General features: G+C 45.3%; 2 protein-coding genes across 2 annotated transcripts in view; both read left to right on the top strand.

Annotated features, from left to right (window-relative positions):
* Positions 1–2,285, top strand: part of mindy3 (MINDY lysine 48 deubiquitinase 3) — a 31,453-nt gene extending 29,168 nt beyond the window's left edge. The window contains exon 17 of the mRNA XM_030102536.1: positions 2,233–2,285. The gene's annotated coding sequence lies outside the window, so the exon portion shown is untranslated. The remainder of the gene's footprint in view (positions 1–2,232) is intronic.
* The window catches only part of itga8 (integrin, alpha 8), a 41,007-nt gene that overhangs the window by 7,791 nt on the left and 13,447 nt on the right, over positions 1–19,769 (top strand). Inside the window, exons 6-18 of the mRNA XM_030102507.1 lie at positions 80–125; positions 2,101–2,226; positions 2,638–2,682; positions 3,879–3,922; positions 5,308–5,364; positions 5,573–5,625; positions 5,718–5,923; positions 9,514–9,711; positions 14,085–14,130; positions 14,244–14,351; positions 18,882–18,937; positions 19,324–19,481; positions 19,596–19,727. Of these exons, the coding sequence (XP_029958367.1) occupies positions 80–125; positions 2,101–2,226; positions 2,638–2,682; positions 3,879–3,922; positions 5,308–5,364; positions 5,573–5,625; positions 5,718–5,923; positions 9,514–9,711; positions 14,085–14,130; positions 14,244–14,351; positions 18,882–18,937; positions 19,324–19,481; positions 19,596–19,727 (1,275 nt within the window). The remainder of the gene's footprint in view (positions 1–79; positions 126–2,100; positions 2,227–2,637; positions 2,683–3,878; positions 3,923–5,307; positions 5,365–5,572; positions 5,626–5,717; positions 5,924–9,513; positions 9,712–14,084; positions 14,131–14,243; positions 14,352–18,881; positions 18,938–19,323; positions 19,482–19,595; positions 19,728–19,769) is intronic.

The following is a 19,769-nucleotide window of genomic DNA, read 5'->3' as shown; positions in this document are numbered from 1 at the left end:
CACAAATCAACAGTCACATGCACTCATTCACGGACAAATGTCTGTCACACGACTAATGCAAATTAACTGTTTATTCCAGGAAGGGAGGCTGGTCGTAGGAGGACCTGGAAGCTATTACTGGCAAGGTAGGCCAAACAGCAGCGTGCAAACTGCAGTCCGGTCACTCTCTTTCAATGATTTCATGGATGGGAAGGTGTTCAAGGATGGAAAAAACAAAGGAGATGAGTTTAGCAGTTAGTACGTATCACATACACACACATGGAAACAGTTTCCAAGGCTGAAATTTCATAACAGAAGTTTTATCTAAGAGACAATGGGGAAAAAAACCCCTATCTTTCCCCGCCCCTTTAACATATCTCGACCTTTTACTTAATGTCCCTCTGCTTTCTTAACACTGTAACAGGAAGTGGGCGTTTTAGCTCTGTAATTGGCTGATGGGGAGTAATGGAGTGGAGAGAAACTGCCCCTTTGCCCTGCGATAAAACACCGGAGGACACTGGAAAAGCTTCAGGACAAGAGGAAGAAACTCAGACGGCAGAGCCGAGAAGGACAAAGGAAAGGAGACTGAAAGAAAAAAGGCGGCGCGGATGATATAGGACGCCTCAGGAGATGACAGAAACATGTTGCATTGAAGGGGGAGCCAGGGATGAAATGCGAGGGAGTTTGTTAGTGAGTCTGACACGGCGAGAGGAGAAAAGATGGATCTCCTGTATGATGAAAGCCGTGCTGAGGTCAGCAGGCTGGCTGGATGTGCAGAGACAGACTATACAGAGGGATGAAGTGTCCTAATAGGTGTGGACACAGCTCGAGTGTGTCATGGTTAAGTTGCTGAAGTGGAAAGCTACTCCCACGAGCCCAGGTGTCCGGCAGGCTCCGTCTGCTTCATCCAAATTCAGAGGAGCACGTGGCTCTTTGTGAAGAGAAAGCAGACGGATACAGATGAATTTAACAAACGCATCAATCTTTTCTCTCTGCATAACTCGTGATCCTTGACTCTGCAGCAGGTCGTTTGTTTAGACAAGGAGGCAGTCGATGTGTTTTTAATTAACTTGGGAAAAAAAAGCAGGAGAAAACAAAGCGAGATTGGCAGAATGAGGAGACTACATATCATACCATAATGCTGTTTGTCGCGTCTTATTAAATAATGAATGCTACATCATACAAGACCACATTAAACAGACATCACAGACAGTCTAATGGAGCGGTCGCTCTCCGTGCCCTCGGTATGGCAAGACAGGCTGCCTCCAGTTAAAACACTTCCTCCAAATGTTTATAAAAGCACTCAGGCTGAGTTTTATGGCCTCTAATACACAACAATTATCTTCAGTCTGATTCATTGTTAAAAAAAAAAAGCCTCTCTCATATACAATCTGGCGTACAGAACACTTTAAATTCAGAGCAGTGACTTACGTACAGTATATGTGTTAACAATTTGTGAAACTGTCCCATCAATCAGATAGCGGCTTCATAATGAGTTGATGTAGTGATATTTTGCTGTGAAGATAAACTCAGTGCAGCGTGAAAGAGGAGGAAGTGGGAGAAGAGCTGGAGGGAGGGTTAAGAGGGCACACATACCCCCCCCCCCCCCCCGTCAGTACACACACGCACACACACATTAAGGAGGATTTATGGAAGGTTGAGGGCGGCCGTAGATAAAATCATTTGTTTGCTTGACCTCTTGTTCAACAGCAGAGGAAGGGTGTTGTTTGTGCGCGCACACCTATAATTCAGAGCCATCGCTCGCTGCCAAGACACGAGTTTTCTTGAGGGTGTTTAAAGGATCGTTGGAGTATTTTTTCAGCTCTTCCTCTGCCAACGATGTGTGTCAGCGGTCCTCTGGGAAGACGTCGATGTATCGTTAGCTCTGTGCATCCTTCATGCTGAGCAGACGCTTCAGCTGGAGCGGGGGGGGGGGGGGGGGGGGGGGGGGGGGGGCGGCAGGGCTCCCTTCAGGGGTCCGAGAGCTTCGACCGCCGTCCATGAACAGATGTGACTCTCACCCCGCAGTGTTTGTTTTTCCCCATTCATCGAACTGTGTTCTTGTGTGTGTGTGTGTGTGCGTGCGTGCGTGCGTGCGTGCGTGCGTGTGTGTGTGTGCAGGTCAGGTGATGACAGCGGGGATAGCCGAGATACTGAATGGCTACTCTTTGAAGGCAGTGCTGAGGCAGGTTACGGGAGAGAAACACACTGGAGCCGCTGCACACTCACACGACGACAGCTACCTCGGTAAAACACATTGACACACACACACACACACACACACACACACACACACTCCATGCACATAACTGCGCAGCATCACTCGGGACTCAACCAGTAACATAATGCATTTACAACTCTAACCATAACCTTAACCCAGCTGTAACCTCAGCACTAAAACCAAGTTTTAAAGAAAACCATTGTAGGATGCAACATTTGGTCCCTAGAAAGTAGGTCAGACCCCACTAAGTTAGTGGGCTCCCAAGTTTATCAAAGGGACACAGACTGATACACATAAACTCCTGCACAAACCATAAAGTAAACAACAATTATCTTCATTATCTCCATGTAATAATTCACCACAAAGACACATACGTTGTGTACAGATCATTACGTCTGAGCTAATTTCAACCATATGTGGAACTCTCTTTTCCCTAGGTTACTCTGTGGCAGCAGGAGAGTTTACAGGAGACTCTGAACAAGGTGAGTAAGCCAACAATTCATTACGACTAACCGCATGCAGCAGAGGACTCCCTCGCTAACAACAGCAGCAGCCTCCCTGCAAGATCCGCATGTTTTCTGTCTTTCTCTGTGTTCGCTCTCTAAATACGCGGCGCGGTGAGCATGGCGGCGAGCGGTGGGTGACCGTGCCTGCGCCTGAACCCAGCCGCAATAATGAGAACTGTCTCTGCACGTCTGGGTCACGACCCCGAGGGGACAGGACTTCAGGAACCGCTGATAAAGAGATTTCCTGTCCGCCATTTTGACTGATTAGAATGATTGCTGGCAGACCCCGCAAAATCTCCGCAGGTCGAGAGAGAGTCCAGAGTCTCATCTGGAAGGGGACGTATTAGGTGTAAAGAGATCCCTGCGCGCACACATCATCGTTTTATAACCGAGTCGCAGATACAGATGAGAGCTTTCAAGTTTATGTGGAGCTTTTCTGGTATTTCGTCCAAATAGATGGGATCACTAGATATTTGCAAGTCAACTTATTTCTCTTGGAAACAGTTGCATGGTCATTCTGCTGACTGAAAATTAATCACATGCCCTCACTTTTTCTGTAATACAAATGGTGAAAACAGTGAACTCTTTATAGCAGTAAGTCTTAAAGCTTTTTTCTGGTGTCACAAGCGTAGGTCTCCATTTACCAATATTACTTAACTAATCACCATTTAGTGGGATGTTTATGGGGCAGCCCTGCATTTGTATACCACTGTACCAGCACTGCATTGGTCTTGAACTGCCTTGGGCGTAACATATGTCAGGGGTGAGGTGCTAAAGCGAGGCTTAAGAGGCTACATATGTGTGTGTTGTGGCACAAAGACCGCTGTGGGCTCGTCCGCCTTTTCATAGAGAACGAGGAGATCTGAGTAAAGATGAAACTGGGAAATTACTGGTTAATGGACTTGTGGTTGAGCCTGTTGGGTAGAGCCAGAGGCCGGGAACCGAGGACTCTGTCTTCTCTCTCTGGGTGGAACATTCAGATCGTCCACAGCGCCGCACTCATCAATCAATATGAAAGCGAAGCCAGAGCATCCAATCACTCACTGTGTTCTCAGCCACACTCGGCCGGGAGCTGGGCAGGGGGTTCAGGCCTCTGAGACACACTTCTGCTGAGTCTTTTCTCTCTCTTTCTCACACTAATTTGGGCCTTTCTTTGTTTTTATGTTTTCCAGAGCTGATCGCCGGCGTCCCGAGAGGAGCACAGAACTTTGGATATGTGAGTCTGATCAGCCAAGCAGATTATTGCTGTTTAGCTGTACAAAACAAAAATGAAGAAACTCTAAAGAAATCAGTGAAAAGGTCTAGCATATTGTCTTTCCTCCTTATTGTTCCTGATCTCTCATCTAAAATAGAACGAATTCCAGAGTTAGGACTGACGTTCTGGACGCTGTCCATCATCCCAGCCAAACACCATATTAGGGAATGTCTGTCGGATCAACTAAATTCTCCACATTTCATCTCTGACATGAAACTATGTTGTATTCCACACTGATAACATTTTTGATATTGGTCGATACTCAGATTTATTACCCACCGGTGAGTTATCGACATTTTTACCTGACATGATATTAAGGTCTCTGGGAAACACGTGTTGTTCCAGAGAGATAAGAGATGGTGAACATACAGTATGTATTCATCCAAATTCACCCACTCACAGCCTCACGTGTCCGCAAGGCTTCTACACTGTATGCTTTGTGTATCTATTCTATGAACTCTCTTATGGGAACTTGTCCCCAGGGCTGACAGTGTCAATCCTTCCTAATGACACACAGCTTCCGCTGCATGTGGAGGGTGGTGACCCCACCTAACCCCACTAACCCCTCTCCACACATACACGACCCCGAACCCCAACCTGCATTGTAACCGCAAAACTCACTGCACACACACACACACATGGCTGCAGTGCAGGGTTTCATGTCTGGTGAGAATGCTTCCTCCTGTACGGAGGAGGTGGTTGTAGCTCGCAGTGGGTGGACTGTTATGACAGACACAGGTTGGCCATGTTCAAGGCTTGGCACTGGAGTCGCTGTCAGGCCCGAGCAGGTTTCCTCTGCGACCAGCCTGACAGCTGAGGCCAAAGAGAAGTTAACTCTCAGGCTTGTGATTTAATATTTGTGTTTACACGTCCTCGTATGTCCGTGCTGGTAAGTCTGTCCCTGTTCGGTAAGTCTCTGAGACATCTGTGATTGGGTCAACGTGTATCCTCCTGCCTGTGTGTGTGTGTGGGTGAGTGTGTGTGTGCAACGCGTAGCCCCCGGCCGTCTCCATGTGGTTGTTATTTTAAGTCTTATGAAGGAATTCTCAGCCACCCCCCCCCCTCCCTCTATCCCTGCAAACCGGGGTTAGGATTGGGGGAAGGAGAGAAAGATGAGGGGGAAATGGTGAAGGCGCAAAGATGGAGGTGGTGCAGGAGGGCAGTGAGACAAGAGGACTTCCAGTAAAACAAGTCTTATTCTTGTGGTTTCTGACTTTTTCCCAGCATTCTTCATGTGTTTGTCTGTTGTCAGACAGCTCGGCCGTGTTCGTTCTGTGTGGACAAACCCTGCTTCCTCTTTCGTTTTTGCTGTGCTGTGTGTCTAATAGTGTGTGTTCTTGATTTAGGTGGTGATGATCAACTCCACCAATCTGACTTTCATCCAAAACTTCTCGGGGGAGCAGGTGAGAGCATCAGCACATCCCACTCGTCTGTGATATTACTTTTAAACGGCTGGACCGTGAACTGCAGCTGATATTGATTTTCTTCCATTTATTCCTTAATCAACTCAGTCATGAAGAGGGCGGAAGAAGAAAGAGCTCAGATGAAAAACATGTACAGTATTAGGTTTTGGCTTAATCCTAAAATTGCTCTTCCTTTTCTGTCTGACAGATGGCCTCCTATTTTGGCTACTCTGTGGCTGTCACTGATTTGAATGGAGATGGGTGAGTTTAAAACAAAATATATCCTTTTCACTCCTGAAACAAGCGCTTTCTGTGTATTCCCGGATCACCGAATCAACACCATGCCTCCACAGGACGGACGACGTGCTGGTCGGAGCGCCGCTCTACATGGAGAGAGAGATGGAGTCCAAACCCAGAGAGGTGGGACGGGTTTACCTCTACCTGCAGCTGGGCCCGCTCACTTTCACCCCGCCTGTCCCCCTCACTGGCACCCACGTCTTCGGACGGTTCGGCACAGCGATAGCACCCCTGGGAGACGTCAACCAGGACGGATACAACGGTATGCTGAGACTCTTCCCAGTCTACGAACACATGATTTCCCAGTGCTTATTAATCTAGCGGAAATCTCTGTTTTCGCTGTGATGGATTATTGACTTGTCCATAGCGTAGCCTGGTTTTTCCCTGTATTTCAGTTCGCTGAGGTGGATAAAAGCAGCGATGAAGGTATATTCGTGGATGAACCTTAAGTAATCCAGCAAAGATCATTAAAAGCAATTAGTGATCAGGCCTAATGCCAGTGTGAATTCTTCCTAAATGGGATTTCAAAACATACCGAGATTAATGGCTTCATCTGTATTTGGAGACGTTTCCACAGTTTCCACAGAGGAAAGGTACAAAATCCTTTGACATATGCTGTGTTCCAGTCTTAGAACCCTTTTCTCTTGTTCTTGTTCTTGTTCTTGTCTGTCCACACGGAACTGATGTTTTCAAGTAAACCTCAAACCAGAGGAGGGTTTTTCTTTGTTGCTGTGGCTTTCGGACTGTTTTGTCTCTGAGTGACTGAGGAAATCCTATCAGGAGCTGCTAGTTGAGAGGACCTAAAGCTCTTCAGCCAATCAGGAAGTGTGGCGATGAAAGGTTGTCTGCGTGAACTTGTTTCTTCCTCTGATGATCTGCCTTGAGCCGTGTGTTTGCTGGAGTTATTTTTAACTCGCCAGATGTGCCCCGAGATAAAATCATCTGGGAATTTCTGTCCTCCTGCCCGGAGTTCATTCATTCCTCTTCAATGTGTTTGTTTTATCCTCACATTGATTTGACACACACACATGCACACACACACACAAAAAGCGTGCAGCCTGAGGCTGAAATGCTTGGGCTAAGCCGAAGCCTGCCGCCTCAAAAACGAATGAACGGACACACATCTGGAGCCTGTATGGCGTCAATCTCCCCAATTTATCTTTTATTTATTTTTGCTGTGGAGTGTGTTAATGTGTGTACTACTCCTTTTAACCCATTAACCACTGGATCGATAACCTCTGGATCAATACTGAAGCTTTTTCTGCTTGGAAACATAAATCACATCTGCTGTCTGTCGGTGTGCGTCAGCCTCCCAGGACCGGCCGAGTGTCCGGGGAGGAGACGGAGACGGCGGAGACAGTCGGCCTGTTGATGGTTCACATGATGAGCCGACGTTCATCACATTCATGAGTTCATTATGCAGAATTACGGCACAAACGCACCATGAAAGCGCTGTCATCAGGGTCTTCAGCCGCCCGTTCTCACTAATGCCAAACCGCCGTGTTCCAGGATACCTGCGCCCTCATTTCTGTCTAATTACAGACAGATTCCCCGAGCCTCTTCCTCCTCCCACAGCAGAGACCTCATCCCTTCATTTACAAATTTCCTCCTGAAAGCCGAGCCATAGCCATTTCCCCTCATCTTTTCAGGCTTTTTTTTGCTGAGTGTGAATTGTCATAACCGTTCATTCAGTTTGCGGTGCGGTTGTCTCTGTTATTAATGTTTATCAACCAACACTGGCTCTCTGTAACCATGACTCACACTGTGCCGGTCGGCCTGTTTTTGACTCGTGAGTAACCCTCTTCTATAGTTTTGCTTTCGATGATCACAGTGGGTGTTCTCAAGCTTGTTTTTTTCTTTCTGTCTTTCTTTCCCTCCCTCTCTTTGTTGTGCATGTCTTTATTGTGTGCAAACCTTTGAGTAACAGCTAGAAGTGACTTTCACATTATTTCGAGTTCAATCAAGTATCAAGTTTTTTTTTACACAGCTATTCAGCTGTGCACACACACACACACACACACACACACACACACACACACACACACACACACACACACACACACACACACACACAGAGCTCACATGTACACTTGCATACACACATGGTTGCATTTATCCTCTCTACCCCACAATCGTCTTCATGTGGAACCAGTTGTTTAGGCTGAGAGGGAGAGAGGGGGGCCGGAGACAAACAGGATGTCTAGAGGTGTTTGGACAGTTACAGTGCTGATATGCACGTCAATGCAGGTCAGTGCAGTAGATGGGCATCAAGGAAAAATACTTCAGTCTGCTTGACGTTGGGGATCTGTGCCTTTTGTTCATCTCAGAACAGGTGCTTACATTATCCCACTGGTTCGAGCTCTGTATTTATTTGTCCTTTGGTGTGTAGGTGTTGTGTTGTTCCACAAATATGTTTAAACTGGGTAACATTAGCTGTTTTACCCTCTTCCCTCTCTTTAAGCCTGTTGCTTCATGCTCGTTCCTATTCATACAACTGCAGAGCCATGTAACAAAAAACTGGTGAGAAAAGTCAGAAATATAGGTAAAACAAAAGTTTTATAGTTCACTAAATTACCTGAATATGTACATTTTAAACAAGAAGGTGTCATTGCTGTATTAATGAATGAGGAGTTCTTTTTTTTTTACTTTTTGTGCTTAAGATCTTATTTAAATTTAAAATAATTAGCATGGTAGGAAAATCAGGGGAGTTCTGCTGTATAATCACACATTCATATGGTGCCAATTATAGTGCTATATAAAATTGGAGGTAATTATTTATAATTATAGCTCAGAACAGGGTTTATAAAGGATTTAAGGCGTTTGATACGATGGGTTATAATAAACTCATCTTTCATAATGTTTCATCACTGGGATTTGTGCAAATGAGCTGTTGAGACGCTTTCAGTCGATCCTTTTCTCGGACTGACGCTGTCCAACAGGGGGAAGCTGTTCATCTGTGTCAGTTTTAATATCGTCTTGTAAAATAGCTAATAACTTTGCGCAGCGCTGAATTTTTCCTTTAAGCTAGCAACGTCACACTGTCGCCTGTTGCTGAGGTTTACGAAGCGTTTCTGCCCTGGTGTGTTAATACTGTCACTTTACCATGAAGTTATGAAGTAAATGATGGCTTCGTAACACACCACCACCGATAATCCTTTATGAACCTTGTTATTCGTTGTCATATATGACTTCAAATATTGATGACATTTTCAATAAAGTTTAATAAAACATTCTGAATGCATTACATTGCTCAATGAATGCAGTCCTCGTGTATTATGCATAGAAAGTGTTGCAAGAAACATTATCATATTCAATTCATACAGAAGTGGGAATGTACTGAATTAAACAGAATTACACATATTATGTCTCTAATTGGATACAAGTGCTTCTTCTCAGTTAAAGATCATATCTTGTTCCCAAATCCTCAACATTGTGTAATAACCTGTTGTGTGATTTGAAGAAAAACCGTGTACTGTACTTATAACAAGAGAGGATTTATATCATTATGAGATTGTATAAAGAAGAGTGTCAAACACACTTATTTTAGTCCACTTAATTTCTTTCAGAAAATATAGAACATCTATTTACTGCTGCATTTTTTAGATTGTCAGTAGATCGCCATGTTTATTTTGAAAGGAAATGAGAAGAAAGGCAATATTGATCTGCCTGATAAAGGGTTAAGTAAACTAAATGAGTGGCCGTGCTGGAGTATGAAGAGGTCAAGCTGTTTTCCGTCTCTCTTTCCTTTCCTCTCTACCTGTATGTTTTCCTTTGCTTCTGTCTCAGCGGGGCCTTAACCCCGTTAATGCCTAAACCATACGTGTGTGTGTGTGTGTGTGTGTCATCCCGCAGACGTGGCGGTGGGCTGTCCATTTGGAGGCGAGGAGCGTGGAGGGAGAGTATTGATCTTCAACGGCAACAGATACGTATCGACGCAAGGTCTGAAGCTGAGCCAAGAGCTGAAAGCGGCCGCGGCCCCCAGCGGCGGCCTGCCCGGATTTGGATTCACTCTGAGAGGAGGCCAAGATCTGGACGGCAATCAGTATCCCGGTAAACACTCAGCCCAGCTCGCCTGTTCTCCGCTCACCATGTTACCATCCAAATTCTTTCCCCCGGCTTGCATTCCTTCACTTATTCACTTTTCCTCCAGCTCCTCTCATTACAGTCTCCCCTGTCTTCATGGCTGAACCCCACATTTCATCGCTCCCCCATGCTCTCCACTGCTACCATCCCTCCATGTTCTCCCATATTGCTTTCCTCCTCCTCCTCTCTGCTAAAGTCATCAGAAAGGGTGGAAGGAGTTGTGCCATAAACTGCTGCCGCATCCATTCTTTAGGGGTTTCAAGTATTCGAGAAGGAGACGTTAGATTGGAGAAAAGAAAGAAAGTTTGATATATTATCCGCATGTTCGCCCTGTCAGACATTCAAGTCTTTGCCTACATCCCTAAAACTTTGGCAAGACGAAGCAGCTTTTAGTCAAGTTACATACCGAAATGGTCGTCTTGACAAATGTAGCACCTACTTTCTTTCCCGTGCACCTTTAACTCTGACTTCTCATATGTAATGAAATCTTTAGTAGCGAAATAAAACAAACAAAGGAGATTAAATTTGAAGTTATTTATATACTTGTCTGCATAATCCACCTAAACGAAGCAGGTCTGCAGAGCCAGTGTTTTACTGCCCTATTTTCTCCCTAATTTGGAGCCAATCTGCTCTCAGAATTTATTTGGCTTCAAACTTCCACAGATTGGACTGAAAGTAATAAAAAAAAGTGTTTAGTTTCACTTTTTTTTTCTGCCCCCCCCCCCCCCATTACATTTTCCTTTTCATTCTGCTGTAATAACACATTTCTTACACACAGGTTCACGTGTGTGACCTGTGATCGGCTTCGCTGGCAGAGATTCAGGGAGTGTGTGTTGAGTCTGTGCTAAGCTCCCGCTCACAGTCAGACCCGTGCAGAATTAAAAACATTTTACAGTAAAGACCCCCCCCCAAAAAAAAAAAAAACACTGAACAATAAACACACACGCAGGGATTACAGGCTGAAACTCACGCTGAGGTAGACCCTTTGGGAGGAAGAAGTAGAGGAGAAACTCACGGGTGGCAAAGCTTTCAGCCAACACACACACACACACACACACACACACACACACACCGTATAAACAGTGGCACACACAGAGTGGAGTGCAGCTCCAGTGTCGTCTGTCATTAGGGAGGTAGCTGCCGGAAGTGCGACGCACACACATGGTGTGCCGTTCGCAGGGCAGTAAAGTCACACTGTTCAAAGGAGCGGGAGATGTTTGATCAGCGTTATGAGAGGACTGCTCCGGCGTCTGGGAGGCCTGCTCCAGCCGCCGCGCTCGCTCACTGACATTTATTGTCATTAGCCTACCACGGGAGGGAAGGAAGGAGGGTGACGAGGTTCTCCTTTTAGCTTTTAATTGACTTCATCTCGCGTAACGACGTCATGTGTTTGTCTTTGCATGCGGTAGCTCACGGTAGGAAAATAAATAAAACGGAAATTAGGGATAAAATGGAAAGGAAAGTCACCTCGACTTTACTTATTGCTGAATTCAGCCTTTGGTAACTACTAGCAGCTTTGTGTCTCCTCAGTGACAGAAAGCTTGTTATAGATCAGCTGAGTGCTTCAAACCTTTTTAAATTTTCAGGACTGAATTTATTGTACATGTAATGAAAAGGATTAGATTATATATGGTGAAAATCTTTAATTGTGTTATAACAGTTGATAGATTTACTGTCAGGACGAGCATTAATGATTACTAAATTGATTTTAAAAGCCAAAAGCCATTAAAAACAAAGAGCTCAAATCTTTTTTAAAGTCTGACATCAACCAAAGCTTGATAATTAGTGTGATGTTGTATATATGGAGTGTGTGATTTTACGGTTAATAGCTTTGACTTTCATTTTGGATACATGAGTCGTCAACCTCGATCCACTTTAAAATACACTGATTTGATGTGTTTAGTCCTGGTGAAATGACTTTAATCACAGTAAGAAGCAGATTGATTTTCCACTCCCCCCATGACCAAGTGGGGTGGGGGTGGGGGCGTAGGGGTGGGGGTGGGTGTGTTTGGGGCCGCATCGACTCGAAAGGGGCAGATCTTCCCCATACCTCTCAGCAAACTGCACCCTTTACTTTCACAATACGAAGATTTTACTTTGAGCCAACGGAACAGAAAACACTGATAAATATGATTCCATATTAGGCAACGCTCAAAAAGCTTTTTCCAGTTTTTCTAATACCCCCTACTCTCCTGAGGAAAGTTTCAAATATGTATGATAACTGGCAATTTGTTTAGCAATCTTTAAATACCACACATGCGTGCAAGAATTCAGACATCATCTCTTTTTTTTTCAGCCCACGTCTTTTTCCACTGAGTGCCATTGACCTTTGGCACTTCATCAACCGGGCCAGTCCCCCTGCAGCTAAACAGGCAGCCGGGGCAGACAGCCAGTGACAGCTTGACAGTCTGTCTAAACTCTGTATGGAGCTGTGTTTGCACAGGCCGGGACAGACACCGTGGGCACAGGCAGCTCGGTTACCGAGAGCCATACCTGCACGAAGAGCTGTTATCGAAGCGAGGAGTGTATGAATGCTGCTGTGGCCACGGTTCAGTGTGTTCTGGTACACACCGCAATCTGGAATCAGCAGTGCCAGCAAAGCTTTACCGTGTGTGAGGAAATGAGATTGACATGAAGAGGAAAGAGGGCTGTTATTTGATTTAGGCCGTGATGCAGCTGCGCGCTCACTCACACTCCAACACACACACTTAACCTCAGAGTGGCCTATTCACAGTCATCTCTTCTTCCAGCATGCATGAGTTTTATGTTCAGCAGCACAGAAAACCACTAAATAAAACACTTTTTATCTACTTATGGCAGCAGAGGGGCTGTGGTTTTCTTGTTATTTAACCCCAAACAGCGGGATGGACACAGGAATTTGCACTATGAGGTGTTCACACACTCTCTCTCTGCTCAGAACACACCTTGCTTCTAATGGCTTTCACAGATTTGTGGTTTAAAGGCCAAGTGCACGATCCTCTGCCCTTATTTAGTTCACCTCTTCCCTTCATCCCGCGCTTCAAGTTTTTAACCCTTTCTCACGTCTGCAGGACCGTCTTTTCGTTCGGAGATGTTCAGTGTGAATCCCTGAGAGACGCGCGGAGCAGTATTTCCACTCAGTGACATAACGCGCCCCCGGGGGGGCGGGGGAGAGAGGGACGAGGCTTAAATGTTTAATGTTGTGGTTTCAGGGGGACTTGGTGACTGCAGCCAGAGGCAGAAACAGATGTGCCGCTCTCAGATTCAATTAGTCCCTTTCTTCTTAAATACACAGGAGAGGAAAGGCAGAGCTAATGACAAGAAAAGTCTACAAGAGCACACTTCCACTTGCCTTTATCCATTCTCCTTCCCGAGCAGATGATGATCGCTGTTTGTGCTCATCAGAGACCTGATGAAGTGCTGAATATAGAAAAACCTTTTCGTCATTGTAACCTCACGTAGCTCCAGTTGGAAATAGAGCCATCATAATTTGGGGGGAAAAAATGTCCCATGTTGAGATAGCATCCCAAGTTGAATCACTGAGCAGAATTAGGTTATTTTGTCTGTCTCAGATCACAAAACTCAAAGTTTCTCCAGCATCTGGAAGTTGAGATTTGTAGACATTAAGAGCTTCTCTTCAGTTTCACATTGTTTTAATCAGCACTCTGTGTGTGTGTGTGTGTGTGTGTGTGTGTGTGTGTGTGTGTGTGTGTGTGTGTGTGTGTGTGTGTGTGTGTGTGTGTGTGTGTGAGATCAGTATGTGTCCCCTGACCACATCCATTAAATACTGGCTCTTATTTTAAACTATGAGAGCCAATTAAAAGCGTGTTTTAAACACAAAGACGATCAAAACAAATAAAAAATCACATATAGATGAAATCTGGTGCTGCTTACATCGTTGCTGTTTAGGCTGTTGGGAGCGATGTGAGCCTTGCTATGGAGCTGGAATGTAGTGTGGGGTCCCCGTCTCGACCGTAAACCCGCACATGTTTGTGCAGCATAAACACATGCAAATACACACATCGGTCATATGTGTATGTGTATGGATGATATGTGTATGGAAATGCGCACAGACACGTTCATGACGTGTTCCATTCTTAAATCAAATCTGTAATGGGATATATATGAAAGTCACAACAAGGTGATATCAGAAAGCTTGTGTGTGAGTGTACAGAGGTGTTTATGTGTTTTTGTGTGTGTATTAGACACGAGAAGTCTGTGCTTGATGAAGATTGCTGGAGACCTTGAAATCAGTCCCATCTGTGGCATTCTTTGAAGCTCCCTACTCACCCCCCACCCCCCCACCCTTTCTCCTTCCCTCTCTCTCTCTCTCTCTCTCCCTCCCTCTCTCTCCCCACCAGATTTGATTGTGGGGGCATTCGGTACCGGCGAAGTGTCAGTCTACAGGTAAGGCACAAAAAAAAAAACCAAAAAGCAATCAGTTTTATTCTTTTTGCACCATATATGATCTCAGATGGTTGTTTTCTTGTCTGTGTGTGTGTGTGTATGTGCGTGCACAGGTCTCAAGCCGTTGTGTCCGTGGAAGCTGCGATGACCCTCACTCCCAGAATCCTGAATCCAGACGACCGACAGTGTCACCTGCCTGAGACGGACATCATGGTGACCTGGTAAAAAAAAAAAAAAAACATAAACGATAAACGTCTCCTCCCTTTCACGTCAGTGCCGAACACATCAGACATCCTCAGGCTGTGAATCCTGGAGAATAAAGACTCTCTTTCTGGGTCCATCCCAAGTTTACCCACATGTTTTATAATCAGAACGTTACGCGGTTCATTTATCTCCCCGATATTAGTTCCTCAAGTTACAGAACATCTGATAAAATGTTTCTAAATTTGATATCGTCCCTTTTTTTTTTTAAGATTCGAGTTTTGGAAAGTCTTATCTTTTCATGCATCTTAACTGGATTGATGAAGCTTTAGCGCCGCTCTTTCAGAAAGCTTTTTTCTTTTCCTCAAGTATTTCAGTCCGTTTCTTTTTAAGTTTAAACAAACTAAATGAAACATTCTTTGGAAGCTCTCTCTCTCCTCCACAGTGTGTACTTCATTGTTTTTGGTTTTGTTTTCTATTCTGTTTCTCGCTCTCTTTATCACATTCCTCAGTATTTTCCTTTTCTCCAGCCGAGTGTCGATGTGCCACTTCCGTTTGTGGAACAATAGCATCCATCAGCGCACCAGTCTGTCTGGTTGTTGCTGTGTTAACAACCGTGATTATTTGTAGTTTGGAAACAGACGAGCCCCGCTCGTCTTCATGAGGTTCGGTTTTCGATTTAAAGCAGCGGAGTGGGGACATTCTCCACACTTCAGCTCCCAAAAAAGAGCTTTTTATTGGATGAGGCTTATTAAACATCTGACAATAGATGTGTTTAGGACAAGTGTTTGACTGTGTTTGTTTTAAACACCTAATCGAGATGATTTTGATGACAGTCGAAACGCTTTTAGTTGGTTGCCCAATATGAAAATCTTTCAGCTGCTCGGTCCTCGCAGGATGGATGCTGTGTCTCCTCATCAGGCTAGGTTTTCCAGAAACTTTCCCAAATTTGATTATAGGCCATGTTGCTTTTGAGACACTATCCAGACAGACTGGGGTTTAATGTGGCTCAGCGTTGTCATTGGGACATATTGAACTTGGTATTTTTGACCCTTTACGTTCAAACAAGCGACCTGATTTCAGTGATTAAACTGACTCTCACTGCAGTGATATCTCAGCTGTTGTGAAGGTGAAACAGTTACTCTTGCATTTGACGCTTCATAGCTCTGCACAGACATTGTTGATCGACACTGCGGTGAAACAGGATGTGGAATGGTAAAACAGCATGGTGGGGCGTGGGTCCCGTAGTGCTCTGTGTGAGCCCAAATACTTTAACGGTGTTGTTTTAAAAGTTTCGTCTCTGAGAAGCAAAGCTGACACGCTGATTAAAATTACACACCTGGACTGCCTCACAATGCTTCTGTTTGGTTCAGGTTTAGTAACTGTGACTGTTCTAAAAATCTAATCACTAATGTTGAGCCTCAGTTCGTTAATACAAACCAGTCGCGTTAATTAGAGGCGTTTCAGACTCCGGTGAGTCACAGTTACCTCCGGTAAACGAAGGCGCGTGTGGGATCAAGGTCTTAAACAAACACGGCGCTAATGAGGCCCCCGGCCGCTCCGGACCCCAGACCTGGAACAGGAGTTGCGTTGCTTATACTGTATCATGAAATGGTATGCGGTATAAAGTATACACTTTCACAAATCACACTCCCACCCCCTGACAGACGTGACAAATATTTCAACCCCTGCTCTAAATTTTTTTTGCCGTCGGCCAAAGTCTGTTTGTCTGAGGCTGGAATGCACTGATGTATCGGTGTATTGAAAAAGCATGCTGGCATAACCTGGAAACTCAGATTTATGAGCCTCTGCAATTAATTTGAAGCTGCATAATTCTGTTTTGATTATATTTTTGTTCCTGCGGGTGGCGGGATGGCTTTGAACAGCCTGGGAGTGAGTTTAGTCGAGGAGAACCATCCTACAGGCTCCCGCTGCTTCGCCGCAGTCGGCTTGTTGGTTGTGAGTTACTGGGGCTGAAACCGCCGAAGGACTTCTTGGATGAGACGTGTGTGCTCGGCCAGTCGCCACCGCGGGGCCTGAGTGGCGGCGTGTGAGTGTTGGCAGCGGGCGAAACAAGGCAACGGGGTTTGAGTCGAACAGACAGCGAGCACTAAACTGTGGAATTTTGTCAAAACAAAACTCGGCGGTTTAAATAAACCGCCATAAAACTGTGGTCCGAGGCACGGAGTCAGATCGGACTTCCACTCACACAGGGAGTTCACAGCGGCAGTGAAATGAAGGGACGTCTGAGGCTCCGCGGTTTCGGGGAGGTGAAGGGTTTTGAGCGTTTGGAGAGTTGCAGCGAGAGCTGGAGAGAAGCGTTGTGGGAACCCGGGCTGGTTCTTCGTGTTCTGCCGTTATGCCTGAGCCACACAGCGAAGCACATGACTTCCTGAAAAATAATTACCCGGTGGTCTCTGGCCCTGAAGGTGATTGAACAACACTGGCTGTTGTTCTGAGTGAATTTCCACTATTCTCACAGATCCTTCTCGCCCGCCGGCTAAAAGATTATTCTCTCTGTAGTGTGATCAAAAGAAGAAGAAAAGTTTCCCGGGCTCCACTTTTTTTGTTTTTTTTTCTGAATGAAAGGAATTATATCTATGTTCTTTCCCAACATAAACGTGAATTGAATTTTTATTGCCAGTTATATTGGTGCTTTTTATATCCCTGGTTTGATTCTGGCCTTGGCGGCTTCCCTGTGTGGAGACTGAATGTTGTCCCTTTGCATTTTGACCTAATTGGTGATTCTAAATTGAATATTGTTGTGAATAATAGTTTATTTTGTCTTGATATGTACATCTTTGCCCAGTAATGGACTGGCAGCCTGTCCAGGATGTTTCTTTCTTTTCATCCAAGATATGATTGGAACAGCTGAAGCCACCCTATAAAACCACAAAAAAGTGGATCCTTAGAGGATAAAAGAACATCAGCCATTTCACTTGATATTTACGACCAGATAATTGGTGTTTTCAGCTTTTTAGAGTTGGAAAATAGTAACAATAATGTAAAATCCCCTCAAGAAAAAAGAAATCATTGTGTTATTGAGGTCTCTCATATTGATAATAAGAAAATAAAGACTTGATGAGCACTTTCTCTCGGTTCCATTTTCTAACCAATAAAGCTTTAACGGAGTGTGACCAGCGATCCTGCTTTCACACAAACAGCGCATTGATTTACTGGATCAATTGTTTGATATCATTTTGAGAAAATCAAAAAATCTCAGCTCTTTTTTTTTTTTTTTTTCACTTGTTTTGTTGTGGGGAGTTTTTCACAGCGTGAATTGGTGGGAGGATGAAAGACCAGCGGAAAGGGGGAAAACACTCAGCCAGTTAGCGTTAAGAAGTGCACTGGTGCATTGTGTGTCGTGTCCGGCCACATCGGGACTACGGGGTGATTATACGTGAGCGGAATGTTTCACACTCGAGGCCGTGGCAAAGTGAAGCGCTCATAAAGACAGCTGAAGGAAAAAAGTGCAGCCTTCTTTTCATTTTACCATCATTTCCTTATATATATATTCAGATGACCTTTGGCTGTGTAGGAAGGGATATTGCTGTCTGCAGGGTGCAGCGGGGGGGAGCACAGATGCTCTTTGGTGGGAATTATATACAATAATCACTAACCCAGCATCAGAGCAGCAGACTTAGGGGGGCTGCATACGTTTAACACACACTACTTATTAGAGTCACTCTCATGCACACCCTCCCAAAACCATCAAACACTCGCATGTTCATGTGCAACACGTTTGAAACGACGGTGAAACCACCTGGAGAGGTTAAGATCTCTTCAGGGAGTAATTTTTGGAAACAGAACCACACATGAACTCACATCTGCACCGCACGCATTTCGAATGAGGCAAACCTGGCTCGTCATTATTGTGTCATCTAATGGGGATTCTAATTATTAACAAACGTACAAGTCCAGTCAGCAGCTGCTCTTTGGTTCTTGGGGGTTTTGTGAACGTAAACCAAACAAACAATAAACACACGCAGTGGTTTACTTCATGCCTCATATGGCTGAGTCTGCAGTGTAGATGAGCAGTTTGCTCACGAGCCTCTCATGATTAGTTCGTATTAACAGCGCAGGCTCCTCCGTGTGAGAGTCTCTTTCCTGTTCTTGATGAGAGAGGCGATAACAAACATGCACACACACCCACACACACACACACACAAAAATGCACTTGCCCATGGGGTAACACTCACATAAATAGAGGAAATGCAGAAACGTTTCCCAGTCTCCCATGTCTGTGCCTAATGGGGGGGCCCCGTGGTAATTCCCACTGCCCCCTGGAGTACAGGAAGGAAGAAATGCCTTATTTATGAACAGTTATTTAGTTATGCAGTTCATTTTTCAATGATTTTGCATCCATGCAAAAATGCAAAGAAACAGACGGCTTACTCATTTGTGGTAGATGAAAGAACAGACGCCTACGTTTAGTGTGCATTAGCCATTCCTTCTTCTAAATAATCCTCTTCTGTTAAAAGCACTTGACTTAATTAGTTATTAATATGTTGATCATAAATTGCAATTTGTCATCCCATTTGTCTCTGTAGCCTGAAGGTGGAGGTGTGTGCAGCAGTGAGCGGAGTGGGGATCCCCAGCTCGATCGGTAAGCAGCAGCACACACCGCCGAGAGACGGGGAATGCAGGTGGGAACAGTGAAGAGGGTGGGTCAAAGCCAGCTTTGTCACACACCTCATTAGAGTTTCCTGCGAAGAAACTCCTGCGCCGGTTTAAGTGGAGGTGAAAAAGCCAAGAAGGGGAAACACGAGGACGCACGAGACGGCGGGGGCGTGTAGTGTTTTAAAACGCCTGATGAGTCTCTGCTGAGTGAAACGCTAATAGCTCGGTGCCGCATAACCGATGGAAATCCGCCCACGCGACACGTTAGACATCGTGAATTTCACAGTGAAGTAGTGTCTGCTTTGCTGACTCCTCCACCTGTTCGTTACCGGTAATGATTCTTTCTCTCGGTCCCCATTATGATCTGTCCAGACCTGAGAGCCGAGCTGCAGCTGGACTGGCTGAAGGGCATCAGGGGTGGAGTGAGGAGAGTCCTGTTTCTGGATACCCAGCAGCCTCAGCACACCGGGCAGCTGCGGCTGCGTCACCACCGCCCGCCCGCGTGCCTGAGCTACATGATTTACCTGCGGGTGAGTCCCACCCCAGTCCCAAGTCCACCGCAAAATTGCACAGCTTTTGATTTAAAGTTCAAAAAAATGTTACTTGATGGCTCATTTTCCCTGTTTTGTGTTTCCTCTGTACAGGAGGAGGATGAGTTCAGGGACAAACTGACCCCCATCTCTCTGGCTCTGAACTACAGTCTGGCTCCGCCTCACCGAGACCAAACCCTCCCTCCTGTACTCAGCCACTACAGCAGCACCTTCCTGCAAGAGCAGGTATACCGGCTTTAGCCACAGGGTCACTTCTAGGGGTTCAGG

This window comes from Salarias fasciatus, chromosome 11, assembly GCF_902148845.1.
Source record: "Salarias fasciatus chromosome 11, fSalaFa1.1, whole genome shotgun sequence".
Classification (NCBI taxonomy): domain Eukaryota; kingdom Metazoa; phylum Chordata; class Actinopteri; order Blenniiformes; family Blenniidae; genus Salarias; species Salarias fasciatus.
Note: the sequence above shows the minus strand (reverse complement) of the source record. Positions and strands in the feature narration are given on the sequence as shown.